Source organism: Boleophthalmus pectinirostris, unplaced genomic scaffold, assembly GCF_026225935.1.
Source record: "Boleophthalmus pectinirostris isolate CB_2022bp ecotype Guang Dong unplaced genomic scaffold, ASM2622593v1 HiC_scaffold_19, whole genome shotgun sequence".
NCBI classification, from domain to species: Eukaryota; Metazoa; Chordata; class Actinopteri; order Gobiiformes; family Gobiidae; genus Boleophthalmus; species Boleophthalmus pectinirostris.
In genome coordinates this window covers 32,670,646-32,695,169 of record NW_026571140.1, presented here as the reverse complement: position 1 = coordinate 32,695,169, position 24,524 = coordinate 32,670,646, and the positions used below count along the sequence as shown (strand labels likewise).

General features: G+C 37.8%; 2 protein-coding genes across 2 annotated transcripts; both read left to right on the top strand.

The window, feature by feature from the left end:
- The first annotated feature begins 1,436 nt into the window (after window positions 1-1,436).
- Window positions 1,437-17,466, top strand: LOC110172965 (ankyrin repeat and death domain-containing protein 1A). Its single transcript, XM_055154783.1, is given in 16 exon segments — window positions 1,437-1,793; window positions 3,698-3,801; window positions 6,412-6,510; window positions 7,868-7,966; window positions 8,068-8,172; window positions 9,308-9,406; window positions 10,004-10,028; window positions 10,031-10,101; window positions 10,650-10,748; window positions 11,327-11,425; window positions 11,505-11,603; window positions 12,812-12,910; window positions 13,007-13,102; window positions 13,208-13,409; window positions 14,743-14,874; window positions 15,194-17,466. Coding segments are annotated over 16 exon segments (1,524 nt in total). The 5' UTR covers window positions 1,437-1,759; the 3' UTR covers window positions 15,256-17,466.
- Window positions 17,350-23,058, top strand: znf414 (zinc finger protein 414). Its single transcript, XM_020939030.2, has 5 exons — window positions 17,350-17,465; window positions 17,662-17,772; window positions 19,245-19,350; window positions 20,891-21,411; window positions 22,798-23,058. Exons 1-5 carry the CDS (start codon window positions 17,426-17,428, stop codon window positions 22,962-22,964), a joined length of 945 nt encoding a protein of 314 aa, XP_020794689.1. The 5' UTR covers window positions 17,350-17,425; the 3' UTR covers window positions 22,965-23,058.
- The last annotated feature ends 1,466 nt before the right edge of the window (window positions 23,059-24,524 follow it).

The window sequence follows — 24,524 nt, the reverse complement described above, 5'->3', positions numbered from 1 at the left end:
GACTAGCATTGTGTAACTCAGACTTTTTCATGGAAATGTTATTGCTTTCTCTGGAATGTTTTACAGTATTGTTTTAAACGTTTCTACATGGAAACCAAGCCTGTTTTTCTAGGTATTTCTGAACTATAAAACCACCTGTGAATGAATAAATGTAAGGTAGAGCTGCTTAATGTCACACTGTGGAACATTCCAGGCAGAGCAATGACATATTTACACTGTGCACCTTTAAATAGACACTACCTAGTGATCTAGGTGGGTTTTGTTTTCTTTTTTTTTTACTTACTTAAATCAATGTGCATTTGACTTTGTGGGCTAAAATATTTCTCTCGATGATAAATAATGAATCCATTTGCGAAGTGAGTTTAAACGTTTTAAAGCTTTATTCTTGTGGACAGGGCCTCCAAGTCACTCCTTTCCATCTCCCTGATCATCTGAGTGCTGAGTATTTACACAGAAATACAAGTTACATACATATCAAAGCTTGTTTCACAGACTTGTGCTAATGAACACCACTGGGTCTATTGATTAACATTATTTATTGAGCATTTCAAGGTCTCAGAAATGGGCCACAGAGAATCAATTAAAGGGTCTTTATTAAACTATTTTCTGATCTTTTATAATGTTCTTTCTTTATCAAAAACATACCTGGAGTTGTGTTTTGATCCATTTGCACATGTTTAACACTCAAACCCTGCAGATTTAGGCTGAGTTCTTCCCTCAAAGGGTAAACACTCCACCTTATGATGTCATGTGGGAGTAGATAAGTTTTTTTGTTTTGTTTTGTTTTTTAATTCTATACACCTTCACTAGAATCATTGGAATAATTTCAGACCAAAAATTGCCAATATCTATTAAATAAAAAGTAGAAGGTAGCTGTTAATTTGAAGGCTTCAACTTCATGACATCACGAGGTGGAACATTTAAAGGTTTGGAGAGTTAGACAGACTAATAATAAAGGATTACTCAAACAAAACACTAATCTGATTCATTAGCTGGTTTCACTTCATAGGAACCGTCTAGCCTCACAGTGTTAGAATTCGTTCACTCAACAGTAGAAGGGTACTTTTTTTTATTTAACCAATCGCTGCTATTTGGTCGTGACGTATGTAATGCACCAATAAAGGGCCTAACTGGTATATTAAGCTTTTCTCAAATCCCGTAGGAAGAAGGGCAATAATGTCTTTCCCCTTGATAAAATTCACCAAACATTCTCTTTGTTCCGGCTTTAAATCCTCGATCTCGGGAATCGTTGCCAACATTGAATATATGTCTCTTCACTGATTGGCTGGTGCCCGAACTTGCACTTCCGGGGTTTTTGCAAATAATCTAGTGTATTTTGATTCCTGACCTAGTCGCTGGAGAGAAATGAAATTGAGCGGAGGCACTAGGTGGCACCAGCCTGTTGAACAAAACACAACTCCAGGTCTGTTTTTGATGAAGTAACAGGATTATAACATGTTTTAAAACTCACCAGAATCTATTTTGTGTAACATGGGAGCTTTAAGATAAAATTCAATTAAAAACTACACAGTATAACATTTTAATTTGAAAGGATTACAGGAAGCCCAGTGTTATTTTCCCACTGTAACTTCACTGAACCAGCTTCCCTACTCCAGCGGCCAGTGGAGGGGTTTGGCACGGCGTGTGTTTAACGCGCTGCCCGCCTGACACATTTAGCCCTGAGATAAATTATCAGGAGGAGAGGAGGAGACATGGCGGTGCAGAGAAGACGAAAGAACCGACTCTGAACGACTCAAACATGGAGGACGATCTGGCCTCAGAAGATGATATTTGTGAGTAAAAAAAGATATTGTTGAAAAGGGGCAGGCTCGTGGGATGTGTCTGTCATCGGCTGCAGGATGTCCGTGTACTGTACTGTTCCATTCATGAACGTAAATAATGAAGCAAGAAGAGCGGGTTTTAACTCTGTAATTCCTCACTGGCTATTAGGAGAGAGAAATGCACTCAAATATTTTCATTTTTTAATATAAATGGGCATATATGTTACTTAAAGTAGTCTAATAAGCAGGTTGGTACTGGTTCAATAATGTAGACGTATCACTCTTTGCATTCACATTATAGGCTATTCTCAGTTTGTACTATAATAGGCTTAGTACTAAAAATACCAACTTAAACAGAATTATAGGCTATTCTTCATCAATGATAATTAAAATAGACATAAAATCATCACCTACCCTGGACACTGTCTAGGTCAAATCATACCAAATGTAGGGAAATCCATGTTTTATCTAAAATACATTACGTTATTTTTAAAATAAAATATATAATTAATCATGTGAAAACTGATGTGGATACAGAGGGATCAATTAGGTTAGAGACAAAACTATTGGAGATTGCACAGACGGTAAATAGCTAAATAACAATTGTTTTTCAAAATAGACGAGATGCTTCTAATGTTGTCACTGTGTGTAAAAAAAAACAAAAAAAACAAAACAAGTGTAACTGTTTTTTGACTAACTACATTGGGAATGTCTGCTTAGTTTTTTGGGATAGATTTGGTTTCCATTAACTAAAGGTGCACTATGATAATTATAGTATTTTTTGTTGTTGTTGTTGTTGCTTTTTACAGGTTAGATTACAGGAAAGGCACCCTGGGGTGTGCAAAAATATTGAAATACCGACATATTGTGTCGTTTAATGTGCTGATACAGTATCAGTATCGTGGACTGCTGTATTGATATGTCGCAAAGAGTATTTTTTGGTATATTTTACTGAATTATTTTCTTACAGCGCTACAGTTTTGTTGTTTGTTTAGAGGAAGATATCTTGTTTATGCAACACATTTGACATATTCACTGTTTTGATGATTAAAATGTTTGTATTTCATTTCAACTTTGCATAAGAAGTGGTTTAATAAAGACTTTTAATATCACAGCTGAGATTTAGCCATGAATCGACTTGAAATATATACTGTAGTATTGAATCGAAAGTGTGGCCCGAACAGTAACTGTTTTTTTTTTCTCTATATTAAATAAATGTGCATTTGACTTTTTGAGCTGAAATGCCAATTTTATTTTATTTTTTTCTTCTTTTGTCTTGGTCAGTGTATCGAGGAGAACTATCCCTCTACAAACCACAGACAAGCAGGTGCTAGAGCAGACCTGGGCATTGTCCAGCTCTCAGGCCCTTTTGTTGACTCTCACTGGCCCGTTTAAGATCATTTGGAATTACAAAATAAACATATTTTATAATTTTACCTCATTCATGGACTAAAGCTGTATTGCTTTTATTTTAGAGGGTTTTTTAAATTTTTTATGAAATTTTTTGTAAGGCAGTCTCACTTTTTCATTGCTTAGTCATAACATAAACTCTTACCAGCTCCTCAAAACAATGCTATTTACTGTTTTTTATAAAGAAATACAATTAATATTATGCAGAATTGAGTTAAGCATTTTGGCCCTGCCTTCCACAATATTTTCTGTTTCTCATGTGGCCCCATGGAAAAAAATAATCGCCCACCTCTACGTCAGACACTCCTCCTGAAAAGTTCCATAGTGCACTTTTAAGACATTGCATTGTTTCTGGCATTTTCACACCTCACTTGAATCCGCTGGGACTAAGATCAGGACTTCAAACCAGGATACACTTGTTTAAAAAGTTACAAACAGCTTCTATGTAAACATTGCAATTCAGATGTGACACTGTAGCTCATATGTGTGTGTGTGTTTGTGTTCAGTGCTGTGTTCAGAGAAGCAGTTTCACGACGCTGCAAAGAGAAATGACACCAAGAAGATGGAAGAACTCGTCAAAAAGGGCGTGGACCCCAAAGCCAAGAATAAAGTAAATATGAAGATTTAATGACTTAATCTGTAGTTTAACAAGCGTCTGACAGACCACAACAGCAATGCATAAACAGGCTGAGATTGGCCTTGGTACAGAAAGGCGTGGGAGCAAGTTAGAGTGTGTGTCTAGTACTTCAGTATATTTAGTTTATATAGGCAAGAGTAAACACACAAATTATAAGAGAGTCCTGGAGATAAAAGAAATTTTAAATAATTGTAACTATACTATTTTATAGGGATGTAAAAATAACCAAAATATCATGATATCGTATCGTCAAAGTTTTCCCAATAATATCATGGACCATCACAATATTTTGTGAAGTCTCTTTGCTTAAGTTAAGAGTTATGGTGCAGCAAAGACAAAGGGAACTACATAGAAAATGATCCTTTGCTCCATTTCAGTGCAGACTACATGAAGAAATAACAGTTCTAAGCACTTTTGAGTCTTAGTTCTTTGGATTAAGTCTTGTCAAGGCATTTTAAGAGGAAAAAGTAGCATATTAACAGTTTTGTTTGCAGCCTTCACAACATATCGCAATAAACATCGTACCGAGAGATTTGGATATCATTACACCTCTACTATTTTAGACACTTTCAAAGCCACTTCACAATAGCAGTAAAACAAGGGCAGGACAGACACAACAGTAATGAGGAGCAGTCTTGTGTGGGGGGTGTAGCCTCTGAGGAAAAGGTGTGTTTTGAGCAGCTTTTTTAAAGGTGTTTAGTAGGGGTGTAACAATATCCAAGTCTCGAGACATGACATGACATGACATGTCATACTGTGACATCTCACGGTACGATATTTATTGTAATATCGTGGGAAAGCTCACGATATGGTGGGGAGGCTCACGATTAGGGATGTAACAATATCCAAATCTCTCTGTACAATATTTTCACAATATACATCTCATGGTACGATATTTTTTGTGATATTTTGTGGAGGCTAAACAGCTAAAACTGTTAATATGCTACTTTTTCCTCTTTAAATGCCTTGACAAGACTTAATCCAAAGAACTAAGACTTAAAAGTGCTTAGAATTGTTATTTCTATTATCTATTATAGTCTACACTGAAATGGAGCAAAGGATCATGGTCTATGTAGTTCCCTCTGTCTTTAGCTATTGCTGCACCATAACTCCTAATTTAAGCAAAGAGACTTTTAATTCAATATATTGTGATGGTCCACGATATTATTGTGAGAACTTTGACGATACGATATCATGATATTTTGGGTATTGTTACTTGCCTAGTGTTTAGTGAATCTGTGAGTTTCTGAGTTTTAGTGAGTTTCTGATGTGAAGTGGGAGGGAGTTCCAGAGAGCTTGGTCTCCCACGGTCTGGGAATTTAATTTATCTGTGGGAGTGAGGAGGTTAGAGTCAGCTGATCAGAGGCAGCGGAAGGGTCAGTGGGGCAGGACGAGGTCTGTGAGGTATGGAGAGGCCTGGTTATGGAGAGCTTTGTAAGTGATCAGGAGGATCTTGAAATTGATGCGCTGTGGGATGGGGAGCCAGCGGATTTGTTGCAGAACGGGGGTGATATGGTCTCGTGAGCGGGTGTGGGTGAGGAAGGCGGGCGGCAGAGTTTTGAACATATTGAAGTTTTTGAAAGCTAATGTTTGGAAAGTAACACTTTATTGTCCTCCTAAACAAAACTTACTCAGAGTTGTGTTTGAATTAATGCAACATGAAACACCAAGGTTAAGATGTTTAGTTTATATAAGACACGAGTAAATTTACAAATTATATAGAAGTTCTAGAGCTATGCAAACAGAAGTGTGTGGAGTGACTACGTAAAATTTACTTTTTAGGATAATGTTAAGAAGGTAAACAAAACATACACTACCGGTCAAAAGTTTTAGAAAACCACACTTTTTTCCAGCTTTTTACTGTTTATTGTGTCATTGCATTCTTAAATGAAAGCATAGAATAAATAAGCAATTTCATGGAATAAATTTATAGACCAAAATGTATTCTAAACTTCTGACTCATCCAAGTGTCCACCTTTGGCAGATATAACAGCTGAACACACTCATGGCTCGTTCTTTTTACAATAGACATCAGATATTCTTCAGAAAGTTCTTCCCAAGTCTGTTGCAGAAGTTCCATAAATGTGTGGCACTTGTAGGTTGTTTGACTTTCACTCTTCTGTCCAGTTCATCCCAAAACCAGCTCGATGGGGTTTAAGTCTGGAGACTGTGCTGGACACTCCATGTTTTCAAGTTTACCATCTTGTTTGTTTTTTTCTGAGGTAGTTTTGGCAGAGCTTGGACTTGTGTTTTGTTATTTTTTATCTTTTTTAAACCTGTGGATATTCAGTATTTACCTTTGTACCATTTCAAGCTCTTCATTGGACTTGCACGACTTGAATTGCAATAAATAACTGCAAAAATCAACATGTTCTAAAACTTTTGACTGGTAGTGTACCTGCATGTTTCTTTAATTGTGCATATCTAGTCTCCTCTCTAGCAAATTGGAATTTATGAAGCTCCTCCCACAGACCTTTATTTCTGATTATATATTTTATTGGACTGTTGAAGCTGTTTGTTTGTTAGCCCAATTTTAAGTTTTTGACTATTTCTTGTTTACCAGTTTTTTTTGTCTGTTTCCAGGTCGACCGTAAAGCTCTGCACTGGGCGGCTGGAACTGGAAGTGAAGACGCCATGAGATTCCTCCTTCAACATGATACAGATGTGGATGAGCAGGATTCTGTACGTTTAGCCATTACAAATCTCTATTATATCTTTGTAGTACACAGTTGAGTGATTAGAATTATTTAAACATGCAGTGCTTTTCTAATGGAGGGTCTGCTTGTCTCCGTTATTGATTAATTTATTTCCGTCACAGCTATATTCTAAAATTTTTCCACAGTCAGTCATATTTAACATACACAGACCAAAAAGGTGTAGGCTGAAGCTTGACCTTTTTATGCCCACCTTTTATTCCTTTGCCACAGCATCATCTTGACACCTGTTCATATTCATAAATACAGCAAGAGGAAACAAACAAATCAGTAACTGTTTAGTGAAGTACTATGGCACAAACTAAGTCTCATATTTCTGTCCAATGTTAAACATATAAACTTCTTTTTAAAGTAGAAGAGAGTGGTGCACAATTTTAGGTATTCTGTAGAATTGTTCCAGAGGTCCACCCCTTTAACAGATACATTATCAGTCAAACGTTTTCAAACACCCTAATTTTTCCAGTTATTTATTGGAATTCAAGTCGTGCAAGTCCAAAGAAGAGCTTGAAATGGTACAAAGGTGAGTACTGAACAGACAGCGGTTAATAAAAGATAAAAGATACAAAACACAAGTCCAAGCTCTGCCAAAACTACCTCAGGAAAAAAGAACAAGATGGTAAGCTTGAAAACATGGAGTGTCCAGCACAGTCTCCAGACTTAAACCCCATCGAGCTGGTTTTGGGATGAACTGGACAGAAGAGTGAAAGCCAAACAACCTACAAGTGCCACACATTTATGGGAACTTCTGCAACAGATTTGGGAAGAACTTTCTGAAGAATATTTGATTTCTCTTGTAAAAAGAACGAGCCACGAGTGTGTTCAGCTGTTATATCTGCCAAAGGTGGATGCTGAATCAAAAGCTTAGAAAATGTTTTGGTCAATAATAAACAGTAAAAAACTGGGAAAAGTGTGTTGTTCTAAAACTTTTGACTGGTAGTGTATATAAAATTTCATAATGTTTGTTCTGATTTTCTTTTTGATAAACATAGCCATACCTCTGAGCTCATATTGGCTATTTCTGAAAAGTTACTATCTATTAAGCAGTTGATGCTACCGGGCCAAGTTACAGGTTAGAGCTGTGGAGAGGCGCCCCTTTTCTTCATGTAATAAACACCTGCATTTGATTAAATAAAAAATATAAATGTTTAAAGCATGTATATCAATATAAACAAGCAACTGGCGGAACCTTCACCAGAAAAGTCACATAGTGCACCTTTAATTCTTCCACTTCTGGTTAAAAATCTCTTTGTCACTGTCGATCTTTTGCCCATATCCATTTATATTTGTACTTTATCGCATATAATATTCGTATCCTTCCTCTTTAGTATGGGATGAACCCTCTGCTGCTCGCCTCTTGGTTTGGTCACCTCAAAATCCTGCAGGTTTTAGTGTCGTGTGGAGCTAAGCTGAACTGTGAAAACAAAGTAAGTTTTCTGATTTAAGATCATTAAACGAAAGAAAACGATTATATAGAAGAAAAAAAACTCACAATTTTACCACAATATTCTTCTTCTTGTGGCTTTAGGATGGACTGAGCATGCTCCACTGTGCAGCTCAGAGGGGTCATATCCACATCCTGGAGTTTATTATGGAAGATCTGGAAGGAATTCACCTCGACTGTGGAGACAAGGTACAAAGGAGTTAAATGACCGATCGTGCATACATACGAAAAGAAAGCACACATGCATGCAAACAGATGAACAAAACACACAAAGAATACAATAGATTGGGGTAATTAAATGATTCAGATTGACAGCTTGTTTATTTGGAAGGTTTTCTATTGCATTAAATTAAATTAATGCATGGAGTCAGGTGAGGTGACATTATGAGGACTTTTCTCTATTCAAAAGATGTAATATTTTGTTTTAAACTATCAGCTTTATGGAGTTATTCTCAAACCCATGGATACACAATAGACTCATTATTCTATTAAAAGTCCTATATTACCAAAATTGACTCTTGTGAGCTTTAAGCCATGTTATAATGTTGTTTCTTTATCAAAAACAGACATGGTGGTAGTTTTTAACTTAACAGCTACCTTTTATCTTTTATTCAGTGGAAATGGACAGATCCTGGGCTGAAATCTTCCAAATGATTCTAGTGTAGGTGTATGGAGTTTCACTTTCTATATTACCACATGACATCACAAGGTGCAACAGAGCGCTATCGGTTTGAGAGAAGAACTCAGCCTAAATATGCAGGGTTTGCGTGTTAAATGTGTTAATCAAAGAAGCAGCTTAGATGAGCTGAGAAACATATTCGACCAAAAAAATGTTTGTCCAGTTGACAAATTGAATTTCTCCTTTTTGCCATTGATGAGTTAATGAAAGAAAACACAACTTCAGAGGCCCTTTAAGAAACTGTCAGAAACTATGGGTGTGTTTAGATAGACTTTGGTCTTTTAGGTGATATCTACAATACTGATTTACTTCTGTTGTAATGCTACATACCAATGGTCTTATACATTTATTAATGACTTTAACACATAGTTGGAGAGCTATGTCACCATGAATTGGCAAATAAAATATAGCTTTCCTGTAGAAAATGAAGATTTTTCAATTTATGATGTATTATATTATTTATGTTTCAAATCTACCCACATTCTAATCATTTATAAATGCTACAAAAAGTATGTTAAGTTAACATAAACACAAGTTAAGCACAAACATTATTCTAAACACTGCTGCTGTTGGTTTTACAAACTTACCTACAGCTTTCATAGTCAGAGAGAAAAAGCCAAAAAACTAAAATAATTTCTTCTTCAGGCTGGAAAAACAGCTCTGCATCTCGCTGCTGAACAAGGCCAACTTGAGGTGGTGGACTTTCTGATCGGGATGGGCTGCAGACATGGACTCAAGGACAAGGTAAACACAACAGGACTCAATTTAACAAGACTGAGATATTGTTATAATTTATGAATAACTACACTTCACTCCAGAGCAGTCTTCATTTAAAGTGAGAAAGTTGTAAAGCTTTCTAACTGATCACAAATAAATCAACATGTGTGCATATTAAAGATCACTTTTTTTTTTTTTTTTTTTTATTTAGTCTTGTTTGTTAGTCTAGTTTGGATTTCATGAACATAAACAACACCGACTTTAATCTGTGTAATTTAACCCAAAAAATATTATTGACGTTTAGACAGGGTTAATTCATGATCTCTCAAATTAGTTGCCCAGCCCTCGTCTGCCACCTGCTTGCCTCCATGAAGATGTTATTGCTTACTTGGGATATTCCAACGTATCTATCTTCATGGAGAGGAGTAGGTGACAGTACAGGTCAAATCAGTGGGAAGGCAAGTCCTCACACAGTAAGAATGTGTAAGTTTCAAGTCAATAACATCTCCATGGAAACAGGTCTCCCCTAGAAAAGTTACAAAGAGCACGTGTACACAGCTTTTGTACCTGTATGCACCTGAGCAGAGGAAGCAGTATTGAGTTTCTTGTCTTGTGTTTGTTTAGGATGAAAACACAGCATTGCATTTAGCAGCAAACACGGCCACAGTGATGTCCTGAACAAACTGACGGAGATGGGGCTGGACATGGACGAGAGGAACATTGTGAGTGTCAATGCACAGGGTTTTAGAAACGACTCAGTTCAGTGCAGTCCTTCATGTGTTTACTTGTAAGAAGGGGTGAAAACTACATAAAGGACTGAGAAAAAGCACAGAATTTTACAGAATCAACAGTCAAAGCACCAAACTATTACTATCTCGGTTAAAAGAAGTTATATATTTTGTTGTAAATGTTAGGAGGATTTTGGAGAGGACATGTCTTCTGCATTTCTGGGACACGTGATATCAATTAGCATCTTTGGTTGTATCGTCTTAAGTCTGGACAGAGGATTTTCACCCTCTATTGTCCAGTTCTAGTCTGTTCTGGATTCGAACAGAATGTGGCTGCTCAGGTAACATTCATCCAGGAGTAGTCCAAGAAAGAAAATTAAAATGTAATTTATTTAAAATTTAAAATGACTTCTCAGTGTGTCCAAACATGTGAAAACGTTTCTACAATACAAGGATTTTTTTTTGTATTTTTTATGACTGTCTTCGTTTATTAGATTTTTAAGGTTAATGGTAAAAATAACCCTTTATCTGTTGTGTTTTAGGACGGTCTGACGGCGCTGCACTTTGCCGCTGATGGAGGCCACTATCTGTGTGTGAGACTCCTCCTAGAGTCTGACTGCAACCTCAACGCTCTCACTAATGTAAATACTGTTATTATACTCTTTTGAATTGTTAATTGCTATGGCAACAGTCCCATACTATATATTTCCTCCTACCTCTAGGGAACAGTGTTTGTAAGTACATGAGACATACACTGCTGGTCAAAGTTTTAGAACACCCTAATTTTTCCAGTTATTTATTGCAATTCAAGTCGTGTAAGTCCAATGAAGAGCTTAAAATGTTACAAAGGTAAGTACTGAACAGACAAAGGTTAAAAAAAGATAAAAGATACAAACACAAGTCCAAGCTCTGCCAAAACTACCTCAGGAAAAAAGAACAAGATGGTAAGTTTGAAAACATGGAGTGTCCAGCACAGTCTCCAGACTTAAACCCCATCGAGCTGGTTTTGGGATGAACTGGACAGAAGAGACACTTTCATGAATCAAAAGTTTAGAATACATTTTGGTCAACAGTAAACAGTAAAAAACTGGAAAAAGTGTGGTGTTCTAAAACTTCTGACCAGTAGTGTATGTGTTTACATGGAGTCTAATTCAAGGCCCGAGTTGATGTGAATTTTATTTCTGTTTTTAATTTTTTATTTCATTTTTTATTTTTGCAGAAAAACAGAAATGCTCTGCACTTTGTGGCAGAACACGGCTATGACAGAGAAGCCAGTTTACTGATCGAGGCTGGGATCGATATTGATGCTGTGGACAATGCAAGTTTATATCAACTCATCAAACATGTAACTTACAACAAGCAAAAGATAAAATGTATTAAATTATTCTCTACAACAGCAAAACAACTCTCCCCTTCACCTGGCTGTGACCCACAATCACACTGAAGTGGCTCGGATCCTTATCAACGCAGGGTGCAACCTCGACATCACTGATAATGTGAGTCTGAACCTGCCTGTTCTGTATTCATTTATTTTTTACGGCTATTTTCTATCATCTTAAATCAAACATTATAACTTGATTTTTTCCTGAGGGGTAATTTAAGCGCACTGAGTAGCTGTTCCTTTATCCAAGTATTATGTTTCAAGTATTTTACTTATTAGGCCTGAGCGCCAGAGGCTGGCGAGGGGCCTATTAGTATCACAAAGCGATGCTCCAAGTGGCCCGAAAGTGAAATGGCGCGACGTGATTTGCCCGTAGTGACCAGGGACCCTTGCCATGACGTAGCAATGCGCCAGAGGTTTCCGAAAATGTATAGTTTGTCGGCCAAAAAAAAGCGGAACATTGTTCTCGTATCAGAATATTTAGGCCCGAGCCCCGACAGGGCGGAGGGCCTATTGCTTTTGCTATGCGGAGCGAATGAGGAGCGACGAGCGCATGGCCGAATGCAACAGGACGACATGCAACTTTGTCCTTGGTCGTCCCTGGCATGAACAGCAGTATCCCAATAACCCACACCCAAGGCCTGGGCCATATTTATCACTGCTCAAATCAAAACAGTACTAAACCAGGACTGATCCCAGGACTGAACCAGGAGGACAAAACCAGGACTGAACTAGGATTAAAACAGGACTGAACTAGGACTACAACAGGACTGAAATAGGACTACAACAGGATTGAAATAGGACTACAACAGGACTGGTATAGACCTGGTTTAGACCTGGTTTAGTCCTGGTTTAGTCCTGGTTTAGACCAGGTTTAGTCCTGGTTAAGTCCTGGTATAGTGGGCTCAGGTGTTTTTACCTACTCTAAGGGGAGGCATTCACTCTGAAACCCCCTGATGTATTATATTATTTTTGGTACATTCACTTTACCAATTTCTGCACAAAAAACAAGCCACCACAGTATGCAGGCATGTGAAATGAACTATGTGAAAAAACGAAAAACGAAAAAGCTAAACAATAAAACATGAATAAGTATTAAATAAAGGCAAAAGCACACATTTAAATATTTTTAGTCATTATTTTTATTAATGCATGTATATATATATATATATATATATATATATAATATATATATATATATATATATATATATATATATATATATATATATATATATACACACACACTGTGTGGATGTTCCCAAATTTGATATGTTTACTTAAACTAAATACAATTGTTGCTTCTCTGTGTACTCCTTCACAGAGACAGCAGACAGCTTTGCACATAGCAGCTGAAAATGGCTCGCAGGACTTGGCCGAAATGATGCTGATTTCTGGAGTTAACCTCAATCTAACTGACAAAGTAAGTTTTGGCATTTTACAATGGTTTTCCTATGATTGTGTTTTTTTGTTTTGTTTTTTTACCTCAACATATTTTCTTGCTGTCTAATCTTAACAGCAGGGTAAATCATGTGTGGAGGTGGCGTCTAGAGGAAACCACGTGGTCCTGGTGGATATGATCATCAAAGCAGATCGTTTTTACAAATGGGAGAAGGTCAGTCCAGACAATCCATCTTCTCTCTCTCCCTTGCTCTCACCATTTCACATCTCTCTATTCACTCTTTCCCTCCTCCTCTCTCCCCCTCTCTCTTCTCTGTAGGACCAGGTGAGTTCTGACCCTGACTCGTGCCTGTGTCGTCCTCTCAGTTTCAAACAAGACCGGAGCTCAGAGACACAGCACATTCGCTCTGTGCTGTGGACTTTAGCCACGAGGCACCTGTGCAGAGGAGAGTGGAGGCTGCTGGCCCAACACTGGTGCTTCACTGACGCTCACATACGCGCCATAGAGCACCAGTGGACAGGTACAGTATGATGAGATCAATGGAGAAAGTGCTGGTGATACAGTGAGATAATGGACCTCTGTGTAAATAATCAGGTTTAATATTTCAGAAGTTTTATTTTGGTTTTATAAGGAAAATGCCATACAAACAATATTGGAATACATGTAAATTATCCCGCTCATGACATAAACATTATTGGTTGAGCAGTCAAATCCACTGATCCACAGGTTGTCTGGTGATATTCCAGCTCCCACAGATGAATGCTGTCATTGTGACCTTGGGCAAGACACTTAACCTACCTCGCCCCCAGTGTCTGAGCACACTGGTGTATGAGTGTGTGTGTGAATGGGTGAATGGTTCCTTGTTGTAAAGCGCTCTGAGTGCCTTGAAGGTGGAAAAGCGCAGTATCAAAATGTGACAATTTACCATTTAAAATATGAAAACGACTAAGGCTGCCTGCAACTAACAACAAACAATGTTTTTAGCAGTCGACTAGTTAGTGATTCAGTTTTTAGTTAAATGATTGTTAATAATGTACATTTAAACATTTTTTAAACATCTGTAATCAAATAAAGGTAGTAATATGGTAACTGAAAGTTTCTACATTAAAAATATTTTTTTGTATTGTTGATTAAAGCTAACCAGGCTGGCGCCACCTAGTGCCTCCGCTCAGCTTCATTTCCCTCCAGCAACTAAGTCAGGAATCAGAATACAGTAGATGGTTTGCAAAAACTGCAGAAGTGCGAGTTCGGGCACCAGCCAGTCAGCGAAGAGACATATATTCTGTGTTGGCCACGATTCCTGAGATTGAGGATTTAAAGCCAGAACAAAGAGAATGTTTGGTGAATTTTATCAAGGGGAAAGATGTTATTGCCCTTCTTCCTATGGGATTTGGAAAAAGCTTAATATACCAGTTAGACCCGTTAGCAGCGCATTACATACGTCCCGACCAAATAGCAGCGATTGGTTAAATTTAAAAAAGTACCTGCCTACCGTCGAGCGAATGATTTCTAATGCTGCGAGGTCAGACACCGGCTGATGAATCAGGCTATATTAAAGCTGCCATCTGCAAGTTTATTTGATTTTTGGTAGATGGCAGATGTGAAAACTGTTCCCCCCTCTTCACTTGTGCTCTCTGGTATTTTTTGTCAGAGCACAGCAGTAACGTAGGTAGCATCTAGTGGGGATATATGAGAATACAACAGGGACAGGTTGGCTGGTCTATTTACAGGTGGTAGCTCTAAAATCAGAAACTGCTTAGATATATAGTACTTATCCACTACATTTTAGTCAACACATTTTTAATTGCCTGAATTGAGCCACATTCCCCATATTCTATTTCACATTTATTTAGGCATGAAGAGTTACAAAGAGCATGGACACAGGATGCTGCTTATCTGGCTCCATGGTGTTGTGACGGCCGGAGACAACCCGATCAAAGGCCTGTACGAGGGGCTAGTGGAGATACAACGCAATGATTTAGCGGGTGAGCTCTTTTTTAGTTGGTGTACCTGATTTTTACTGCACTAAATGCATAAAAAACAGGGCTTCACTATGAAACTTTTGTAGCAGCCCAGAGTTATTCCTCACTTTCCCAATGCATTCCCAGCATCCTAATCATTCAGTTTATAATTTCGCAACTTTCAGAGGCCGTCACCCCCTCCCCCACATCCCCTATATGTCTATGAATCATTGGCAGTCCCACAGGGAAATAGTACCTGTTGCACAATGATAGACATAATAGTGGAATAAAATGTACTTACTTACTAAAATGTGATCATTTTTTGTTTTCTTTAATCTTTCAGAGTCAGTGCGACAAAAGGCTAACGCAGACACCAGCTCTCCCAAAAAGTGCACGGCCATGTAACCAACACTGTGACTGAGAGAAGGACTGGACCAATGATGAAATCCTGAACAGCTAAGCAATGGACATCATTGCATTACCTCCATGACCAAGATGATGAATGGTTAACCTGAAAACCACACTGTTCTACTTGAGCTATGTCTGTGACACACTACATACTGTTGGAAAAAGCACAAATCACCTTTTAACCACATTTCATTGTAGCTGCAAATAAATTGTTAATGTTAATGTTGTAAATGTCAATAATGGTTAAATTCCCCACCTACGACAGTGAATACAATTATCGTGTTCCTCTTTTGGCAAGACACTTCTCCCACTTTGCTTCAAGGTGTGAAATGTGAGAGGTGAATTATGGTTGCAGAAGTCAGAGTTGTGAAATAGTAGCCATGTTTCTATCACCAGGGCAGCTGTGGCGTACACTTGTGGCACCGTCAGAGGACAGAGTAAATAAATCTCTAAAGTCCCAAAATGAATGCAAATAGTGCTGCTACATTCAGATATATATTGAAATTATAGATTGACTGATATATCTGTTGGTCAATATATTGGACTGATATTTGAACTGACTGAATTGACTTGCTGCTTAAAAATACCCACAAAACTTAATTTGAACACTTTTTAGAGAGAAGAGATAACTGCACCAAACATGACTACACAGCTTTTAGGTTTGTGGTAAAAAAAAAAAGGGTGGGTTTTAAGTGAGTTTTAAGTCAATTTAAATTACACAATTTGGCAAAAATAATAAAAATTGGCCCCAAATGTCTGCCCAGAAATATTGGCCTCTGTTAAAAATATCGGCAGAGCTCATCGCCAATCCATTCCTCTGGATTCTAAACAATCAATACTTGCATGAAAAATGAAAACAACCGGTCGATCTTTAATTTAAATTAGTGTATAAAACAGCTGTCCACAACCTGCTGAGCTATAGTACTTTGTAGTTGTTTTTTACCAGTTACATAAAGGGGCATTCAACTATCCTTGGATTTCAGTTTCCTGTTGTTAGTAACAATTCAATCATCTGTTTTGAGTTGTTGTCTGCTATGGCAACAGTCCGAATTTTCCACCATTCTGATCTGAAACCCATGGATTGTCTAAAACCTGTTTCATTAAGATAAGATTATGCACATGTCTGACACTGTAAGTACCATTATCTTACGACACTGCCTTCTGTCGTTCTTCTTAGGTAGCTGTGTAAATACGATTGACTCACCTTTGTTTGATGAGACATAAACCACAAAAGCACACATCACTGAACCAGCATCCTTACCACTGAGCCCCTGCTGCTCATAACTTACTCACAGGGTTACAAGTGCTGCACTTAAAAACATTTCGCTATTGTATGTGGCATTATATTATGTTGAAATTAATGCTTTTATCTAATTTCTATCTTGTATTTAAAATGTTACCAAATTAGCACAATAATGAGATTTATAAATAACTATAGTCTTAATTAGACCTACTCTAAGTTTATCTTGTAGCCTTCTTTTTGGCATAGGAATTGCAAACATTATGCAATTAATAAATACTTGAAAAGATGTGTGCAAGCCTTTAGCAGTATAATGTACACCAGTGTTGCATGGGACTTGTTTTGCATGAAAAAAGGAATTACATAAATTGTTGACATTTTTGTAAATATATAGAAATGGGCTATATTTGTATATCATGGTTTCATACAGTAAATTTCTGTCAACTGCTGCATAAATGTTTGTTTTGTGTTTGCATGGGAAACTGGATGCCTTTGGCCTGCCTATAATCCTTAAAGCTTACTTGAGAAATGCTATAATTTATTTGTGTGCAAAGCCAAAAACATAGACTGTATTTATGACTTCTTCTTGACTGTATATATATCTTCTTTATACAGTCTATGGTAAAAACGGATGCATGTGCTGTTTAATTGCCAATAAATATAAATATCCAAAGACGAAATAAACTTAAAAAAAATATTTTAACACAATACAATAAGAAGTGTTATTTATTTTGTTTTTAATTTAATCTCATAATGCAATGTTTTGAAATATTTAGATGTAAAAAAATAAAAATAATTCAGTTTGTAACGGAAGTTGTTATTTGCCGCAATGCATACTGGGCTTTGTAGTTCGTTTCGCCTGCAGTCGTTGAAGGCGCTGCTAGTGGTTCTTTGTCGTTGCATTTGTGGTTTTTTGCAAGTTTAACGATGTCTTCAGGCGGTGTGGTCGTGGAAAACCGTAACGAAGGTTTGAAATAAGCGATAGTTTATGCACATTGTCACTAAATTGTGCCCAAAGCAGTTTTAATAGTGCGCTAAAGCTAGACTAATCACTATGCTAGTTATTTCATTGGTGCTAACACTGTGTTTGTGGTTAGAGCGATATGATTGAAGCTATTTTGCTGTGAATTATAACTCATTGTCACTTTAATCGTATGTTTCAGGAAATAAGAGGCTGTCGTGTCCTTTGTACGGCTGTAAAAGGGTTTACACTGATTCCAGTTCTCTTCAGAGCCACATAAAGGACCATGAGATCCCTGCGCAGTCTGTGCCAGGTGAGTTTTTAAACAGGTGCAAATTAATAATAAAATAATAATAATAACATGGTCTTTTTGTGTGTGGACAATTATACCTGCAAAAGCACTTGCACTTTCACTTCCTAGTTTACAATAGCAAGACTTCCGTGGTCTCCATTGAATCCAATAGAAACTGAAAACCATCAACACGTTTGTCTAATGCTTTATTTCACTGTTGCTTATGTTATAGCCGGGGTATTTTGGTTTTGCAGATCATTCAGGTCTCCCATCTATGTCTGTCCATATTTGTGCCACTCAGTAAATTCACAGGAAAACCAACTATTCATGTTGAATAAATAACCAGAACTTTAAGCTCACTGCAGACAGGTAGATACAACCACTACTAACATTACCATGGTTAACAGGTTACAATAAAGTTTCTCTCATGGATGAGCATTAGTATTTTTTTTTGGGGGGGGGGTGACCAAAAAGATAAACAAATAAAACAACACCACAACACCATCGTTTTGAAGTGCACTAACTGGGAGTGTACTCAAAAGCGAAAAACAAACTAAAAGACAGCAGATAGCAATGACCGTAACTGTTAACACAAAAATACAAAATTACCAAAAAACACTTAGAGATTGGGTACATTTTAATAAACTTAAAAACTCTTGAAATATAAGCTACCTGTGCGTCATGAGCCCCACACACAACTTCATGGTTGCAAAGCTCAACCTTTAAAAACAGTGTGGTCGTAACACAAAACCGGTGATTAAAATCTACATCCTCAGAATTAAAACATTCACGCACTCAAACCTTTTATAAAGGTTGATTGCTGGAGGCCAGGTCCAGTAATCAACCTGGCCTCCCACGGAAACTGGCACCTTCCGGGTGCACAGCCAACTTCCCCTTAAATTTCATTGATCTGTAGCAAAGCAGCGACACCCCGAGGTACCACCCACGACACTTTGTTCTGGTTGTCTCAAGTAAAGTTTTCAAATATGGTTACTTAAAATTTAAGATTCAGACAAGTTTATTAAACCCGCCAGTGGCAATTAAAACGCATAGTAACAACTAAAGATCTAACACATGGGGCAATTCTGAACAAAAAGGAGCTCTGAGAGTCAATGAAGCAACCAATAAAAAGACAGTGGATTTGTATTTCAAAATGGCAGTAGGAATAAATTATTTAAAATACGTATTCATTTATGAACAGGGGACAAAATGGAGACAGCCTGAGGTCAGTAAAGAAAACTCACTTTTTAAAATGTGACTCTTTGAGCTAAGAATCACATTGGCTTTTTGTAAAATTTGTGCAACACATTTCTATCTGGAAGTTTTCAAAAGCTGCATTACATTACTCTTCTCAAGGATTGATAGGAGTGACTGAATTGTTACTATATTAGATTTTTGTGTTATAGCATTAACTCTGCATTTACCACCCGTCATTAGGCAAAAAGGCATTATACAGAATTGTGCTTACTCACTTGTGTGTTGCTCTTCTTCAGGTAAAGCGATGATGTGTTCAATGATCGGCTGTGGCGGCTCTTTTCCGAACATGCAGAAGCTGATGGAGCACCTGAGACACCACCACAAACCAAACGTCTACTTCCTGTGAGTCTTTATCAAGGGTCATTTTTGTAATCTGTCTGGATATGGAAAGCATTGCAAGTTACATGAACGTAAAGGTACATTTTGTAACTTTTCTGGTGGAGGGTCTGCTACCTGCTTGTCACCATGGAGATGTTATTGCTTTGCCTGGAAAGTTCTATGGCCTGGCTCTGTGGAGAAGGCATATTTCTCAAGGTATTTTAATATTTATTAATTTAATGCCATACTGTGAAGCAATCCAGGCAAAGCAAAAACAAATCTTTCATCAGAAATTACATGGTGCACCTTTTAAAACAGGAAAAAGTACATTTAGGAGCTTATGGTGAAAATTATATGTGTGTAGCAATGAAGTTTGATGCCACATTAGATTTGTAGCAAGAACTTAAACATTTCTTATTTCTTATTTTTTGTAATTTGGTGTATTTGTAGAATCAAACTGGTATTTTGTTTAGTTGACCAATTTATTGAATGAACAGTTAATACAATGTTAATGCAAAGCTGATCATTAAAAAACCTCAACATATTAGTTTAGATAACAATCTTATTAAGTCTTTTGTGTAGGTCAGTGTTTTACCGTAAAATATCAAATAAGAGCTGCGGCGTTTATTTGTTTCAATCACTTAACAGACCAGGCATTTATTTGAGACCAGGCGGGAATTTGGGGCAAGCGATTAATTCCTTCCTCACGAAAATCTTGCTCAGCAAAATTGGGAAATATGGCACTCAAATTCTCAATCCATCAATCAACAACTTTATTAATCCCAAAGGGCAGTTCAGTTCGCACATCTCTGGTCGTGCACAATCTATAAATAATAAAAGAAAAAGAAAAGAAAAACAGACGCCACACATTCAAACATCAGGTTCTTTTAACTAGTATGACTATAATTTACAGTTTTTATACATTTTATACAATGGCCTGGCCTACTTTGCCATAACTTTTTTCTTACGCCATAGCAGCTACGATGACATTGCTGCTTCCTCCGAATTGCCAAACTGAAGTAATATTACCAAAAGTGTTAAAAACTACCTCCATTTCCTTCACGCTATGCCCGCTTGTGCCATCTTTCTTTTTTACATCACTTCAAAATAGGGATATCACTGCTACGTCATCTGTTCCACCACTTTTTCAGTGAAGGTGAGGGTGATCTGACTCATCGCAGAGAATATAGCCTATCCATTCCAAGTTACACAACCAGTCTGGTAAAGGCAAGACTGAACTGAAGTCAAACTGCTTCTATGGCGGCTGTAAACATCAGGCTCTCTGTGGTGTTGCTGCACTAATCATGATGTCTTCGTTAAATAAAGCTCAAAAAACGGGAAATGGGAGTTTGAGTAGCTTCCTCGGCAGCAGCCAGAACGACTTCTGGGGGTGTCGGCATAGGCTACTTTCTATACAGACTCAGCTTTTATTTGGAACTAGCTGTCATTTATCAAAATATACACCTGCAAATGGCATTTAAAGGGGATCCGGAGGTTAATTGATTAAACAAAAAACTAAAAGATGCTCATGTGTTTACTTAGCATATTGTCTTCTTGTCTTTAGGTGTGAGAGCTGTCATGCCAAACTGCGATCCTACCGTGGACTCCTCCATCACCTGCGCTCCTGCTCCAAAGCCCCCAAACCCAAGTATAACCATGACCCCTCTCCCTCGTCTTCCTCTACTCCCCCTGTCCCGATGGAAGTGGAACCAACAAAACCAACAGTGCCCCCACAGGACAATCTGAACCCCCCTCCTGCCTCTTCTGCACCACCACAACCACAAGTTCCCCCAGTCCTTACCCCATCCAACCAGCCCCAACAGCCCCCACAACCCAACAACCTCCCTCTCCCCTCCCCAGACAACGATCTTGCCGAGCCTCGTTTAATTCAGCATATCATAGATTCAACAGTAAATGCTTTGTTTTCGAAAGAGAACCAACCAATCAGCCCAGTCCCAGAGATGCAGCCCGAAGCAAACCCACCTGAAAGCCAGATCCACCAGAGAGCGAAAACGCCAGAAAACCCAGGACCACCCAAACTGACTCCACAAACTGCTCCCGTCAATGTCTGGAGAGCTGGTCAAGGTAGGTTTTCTATCACCCAATAATGAGGCTCTTGTTTCACAATTTAGAAATTATGATTTATGTTAATTTGGGGGAAGAACCGCACACTTTTACAGACTTTGCATTTGTGAGACATTTGTGCTGTTCATTCATTTTCATTCTGTACTACTTAAAGGCGCAGTGTGTAACTTTTCTGGTTTAGGCTTCACCATGTCCTCGTCTCCATGGAGATGTCATTGCGTTGCCTGTAATGTTTCATAGTATAGCATTAACTGTAACTTGAAATAATTAATTTACAGGTGATTTTCTTGCTAAATAATACCTTGGGAAATGTGCATCCTTACTGTGAGTGGGGTCTGACCTGCCTCCTTGTCTCCATAGAGATATGTGTTAATTCAATATTGTGGAACATTACAGGCAATGCGAGGACTGCTCGATTATGGAAAAAATCATTATCACGATTATTTTGGTCAATATTGAAATCATGGTTATGCAGACGATTATTTTTTTAGTTACACAATGCGTTTATTCAGCATTTCTCTCTGTTATTGATAATTTACACAAAACTTTCAAATTGAAAATAAATATAGGTGACAAATATGAACCTTAGAGCAGTTTTGCGATGTATAAACCATAAAATGAATAAAATATACTTTGAACATGAAATAAGGCATAGAAGAACATAAATGTATCCAAAATAAACAATATATACAGCTGTTCTACAACCTCTATATTTAAAACAAAATATACAATAAATATACTTATTTATATAAAAAATATCCAAAAATAAACTTTGTTAAGCTTAAATAATTTCAAGTTGATTATATGAGTTTGGAGATCTTTTAACACACAAATCAAAATCGTGATTAAAATTAGATTAATAGCACAGCCTTAGGCAACACTATAACATTTCCATGGAGATAAGCAGTGGGCCGACTGTCCACCAGAAAAGTTACACAGTGCAAATTTTAAAACGGCAGTATTGTTCATTTTGTTTGCAAGTAATATTCAACCAAAACAGCAAATAATGATGCCTTATCATACTTTAGAGGTGCACTGTGTAACTTTTTGGTTGGGCGTCTGTTAACTGCTTTAGTTTCTATGGAGAGTCATTGCTCTGCCTAAAATGTTCCACAGTATGACTTTTAACAGCTCTACCATTTATTCAATTACAGAGGGGTATATACCTCAAAAATACCTAGAAAAACAGGCTCCATTCCGTGAGCGGGGTTGCCTCTCCACAAATCCGACCTATAACTTGGTTTGGATTTGTCTCCATGAATGTTTCACAGTATGGCATTAAACCTTTCTGTCATTGTGAAGAAAAGTATTTGACGGACTCTCCGAAGTTACACGTGCGCCTTAAATACACCCACTTTTAATCTTTCGATCCCTTTTCACTCTTAGGCCCCGAGAAACGTGTCCTCTGGCAGCACACCAGGGGGCGCTACACCTGTGTTCAGTGCGGTCACACCGTCACAAACCGAAAAGAGATGACGGAGCACAGCACATATCACAGTGACACCCACGGCCCCAAAGAGGAAACCAAGAACCCAGCCACAACCAGCAGCTAGTCTGACTTCACCAAATATGGAGAAAGAGAAACCTGTGGTGCAGCATCCTTTGATTAGAAAGCTTTGAAGTATGAACGATTGGGTTTTTTGGGGGGTTGGGGGGGGGTTGACATTGAAAAAAAAAAGAATTGATATTAAAAATGTTATGTATTTGTCTTTCATGTAATAATTTTATCAAAGAATAAATACAAATAATGTGGTTTAGTGTTGTGAAGGTGGTCTGCTTTCATGTGACTTATGTTGGAAAGAATTTTATACTTTGAAGTTGGAAATTGTAATCAAGCATGATGTACTTGGGCCAAACCTTGTCAAAGCCTGATTAGATCTGTGAAGATGAGCAGGGCCCAGTCTGGTTAGTGTTTGGAGGAGAGACCGCTGGGAAAATCAGATGCCACAGTGGGACGCCAGTGGCAAAAACTATTGAATCCGAAGGCAAGACACTTCACCCACATTGGCTGGTAAGAAAGTGGTGTGTGTGCGTGAATGTCGGTGGTGATCGGAAAGGGCAGAAATGACACAGACTGGCCTGCCTCACTTCCATCAGTCTGACTCAGGGCAGCTGTGGCAGGGTGAATGGATATCGTACCAAATTGTAAAGCGACTTTGAACATCTGGAAAAGTTCTATGTAAGGCTAATGCATTATAATCTAGTTTTGATAGTTCCAATGTACAGTACACACGACGGTGGGTAGCAAAAGGAGAAATTAAATTTGTCAATTGGACAAAAGTTTATTTTGGTTGAATACGTTCCACAGCTCATTCAAGCAGTTTTTTTCAGTTCTGGTCAAAAGGCTGGTGGACACTTCCTTATATCTGCCTGCAGGGAGAAGTTAACTACAGTGAAACTAACACATCTACTTGTTTAGAGTTTTTGTTAGCTAGGCCTATTGAACTTGCACTGAATGTGAGGTCATATTAACATAATCATTCAGGGGAAAGACAATCCATCTTTGAACAGAAATGGAGGCCTTGGACACCATCTATCTGCTATTTATAACTCCATCCTCAAATCTAAACGTTAACATACAAGAGACCAATAGGGATAACCAGGTCACGCCCAGACATGTGAAAGCACCATTATGGCTCTGAATGATTCTGCTAATATGACCCCAAACAGCTATAGTCTAGCTAACTAATAGAAACTGTAAACAAGTAGGTGTGTTAGTTTCAGAGTAGTTTCAGTGTAGTTAGTTCCTCCCTTCAAGCAGATATAAGGAAGTGTCCACCAGCGTCTGACCTGAACTAAAGAAGCAGCTTGAATGAGCTGCGAAACTCGACCTAAATAAACTTTTGTCCATTTGACAAATTGAATTTCTCCTTTCGACATGGATTTTCCCTGGATGGCTGAGGGGTTTTACACACAATAGTGGGTAGTTAAGTAGAAAAAAAAAATCCAACTTAAGTTTGATATTGAGTTTACATTGACAATATTAAATTTGCATTTGTACCACTCTTTCAAATATGATTGTTTCATTTATAATTTAATCCTTTGAAAATACGTTTGTAAGGACAACTCCTTACATTAACCTCAAATTATAAATCAAATAACGTTACATCCAG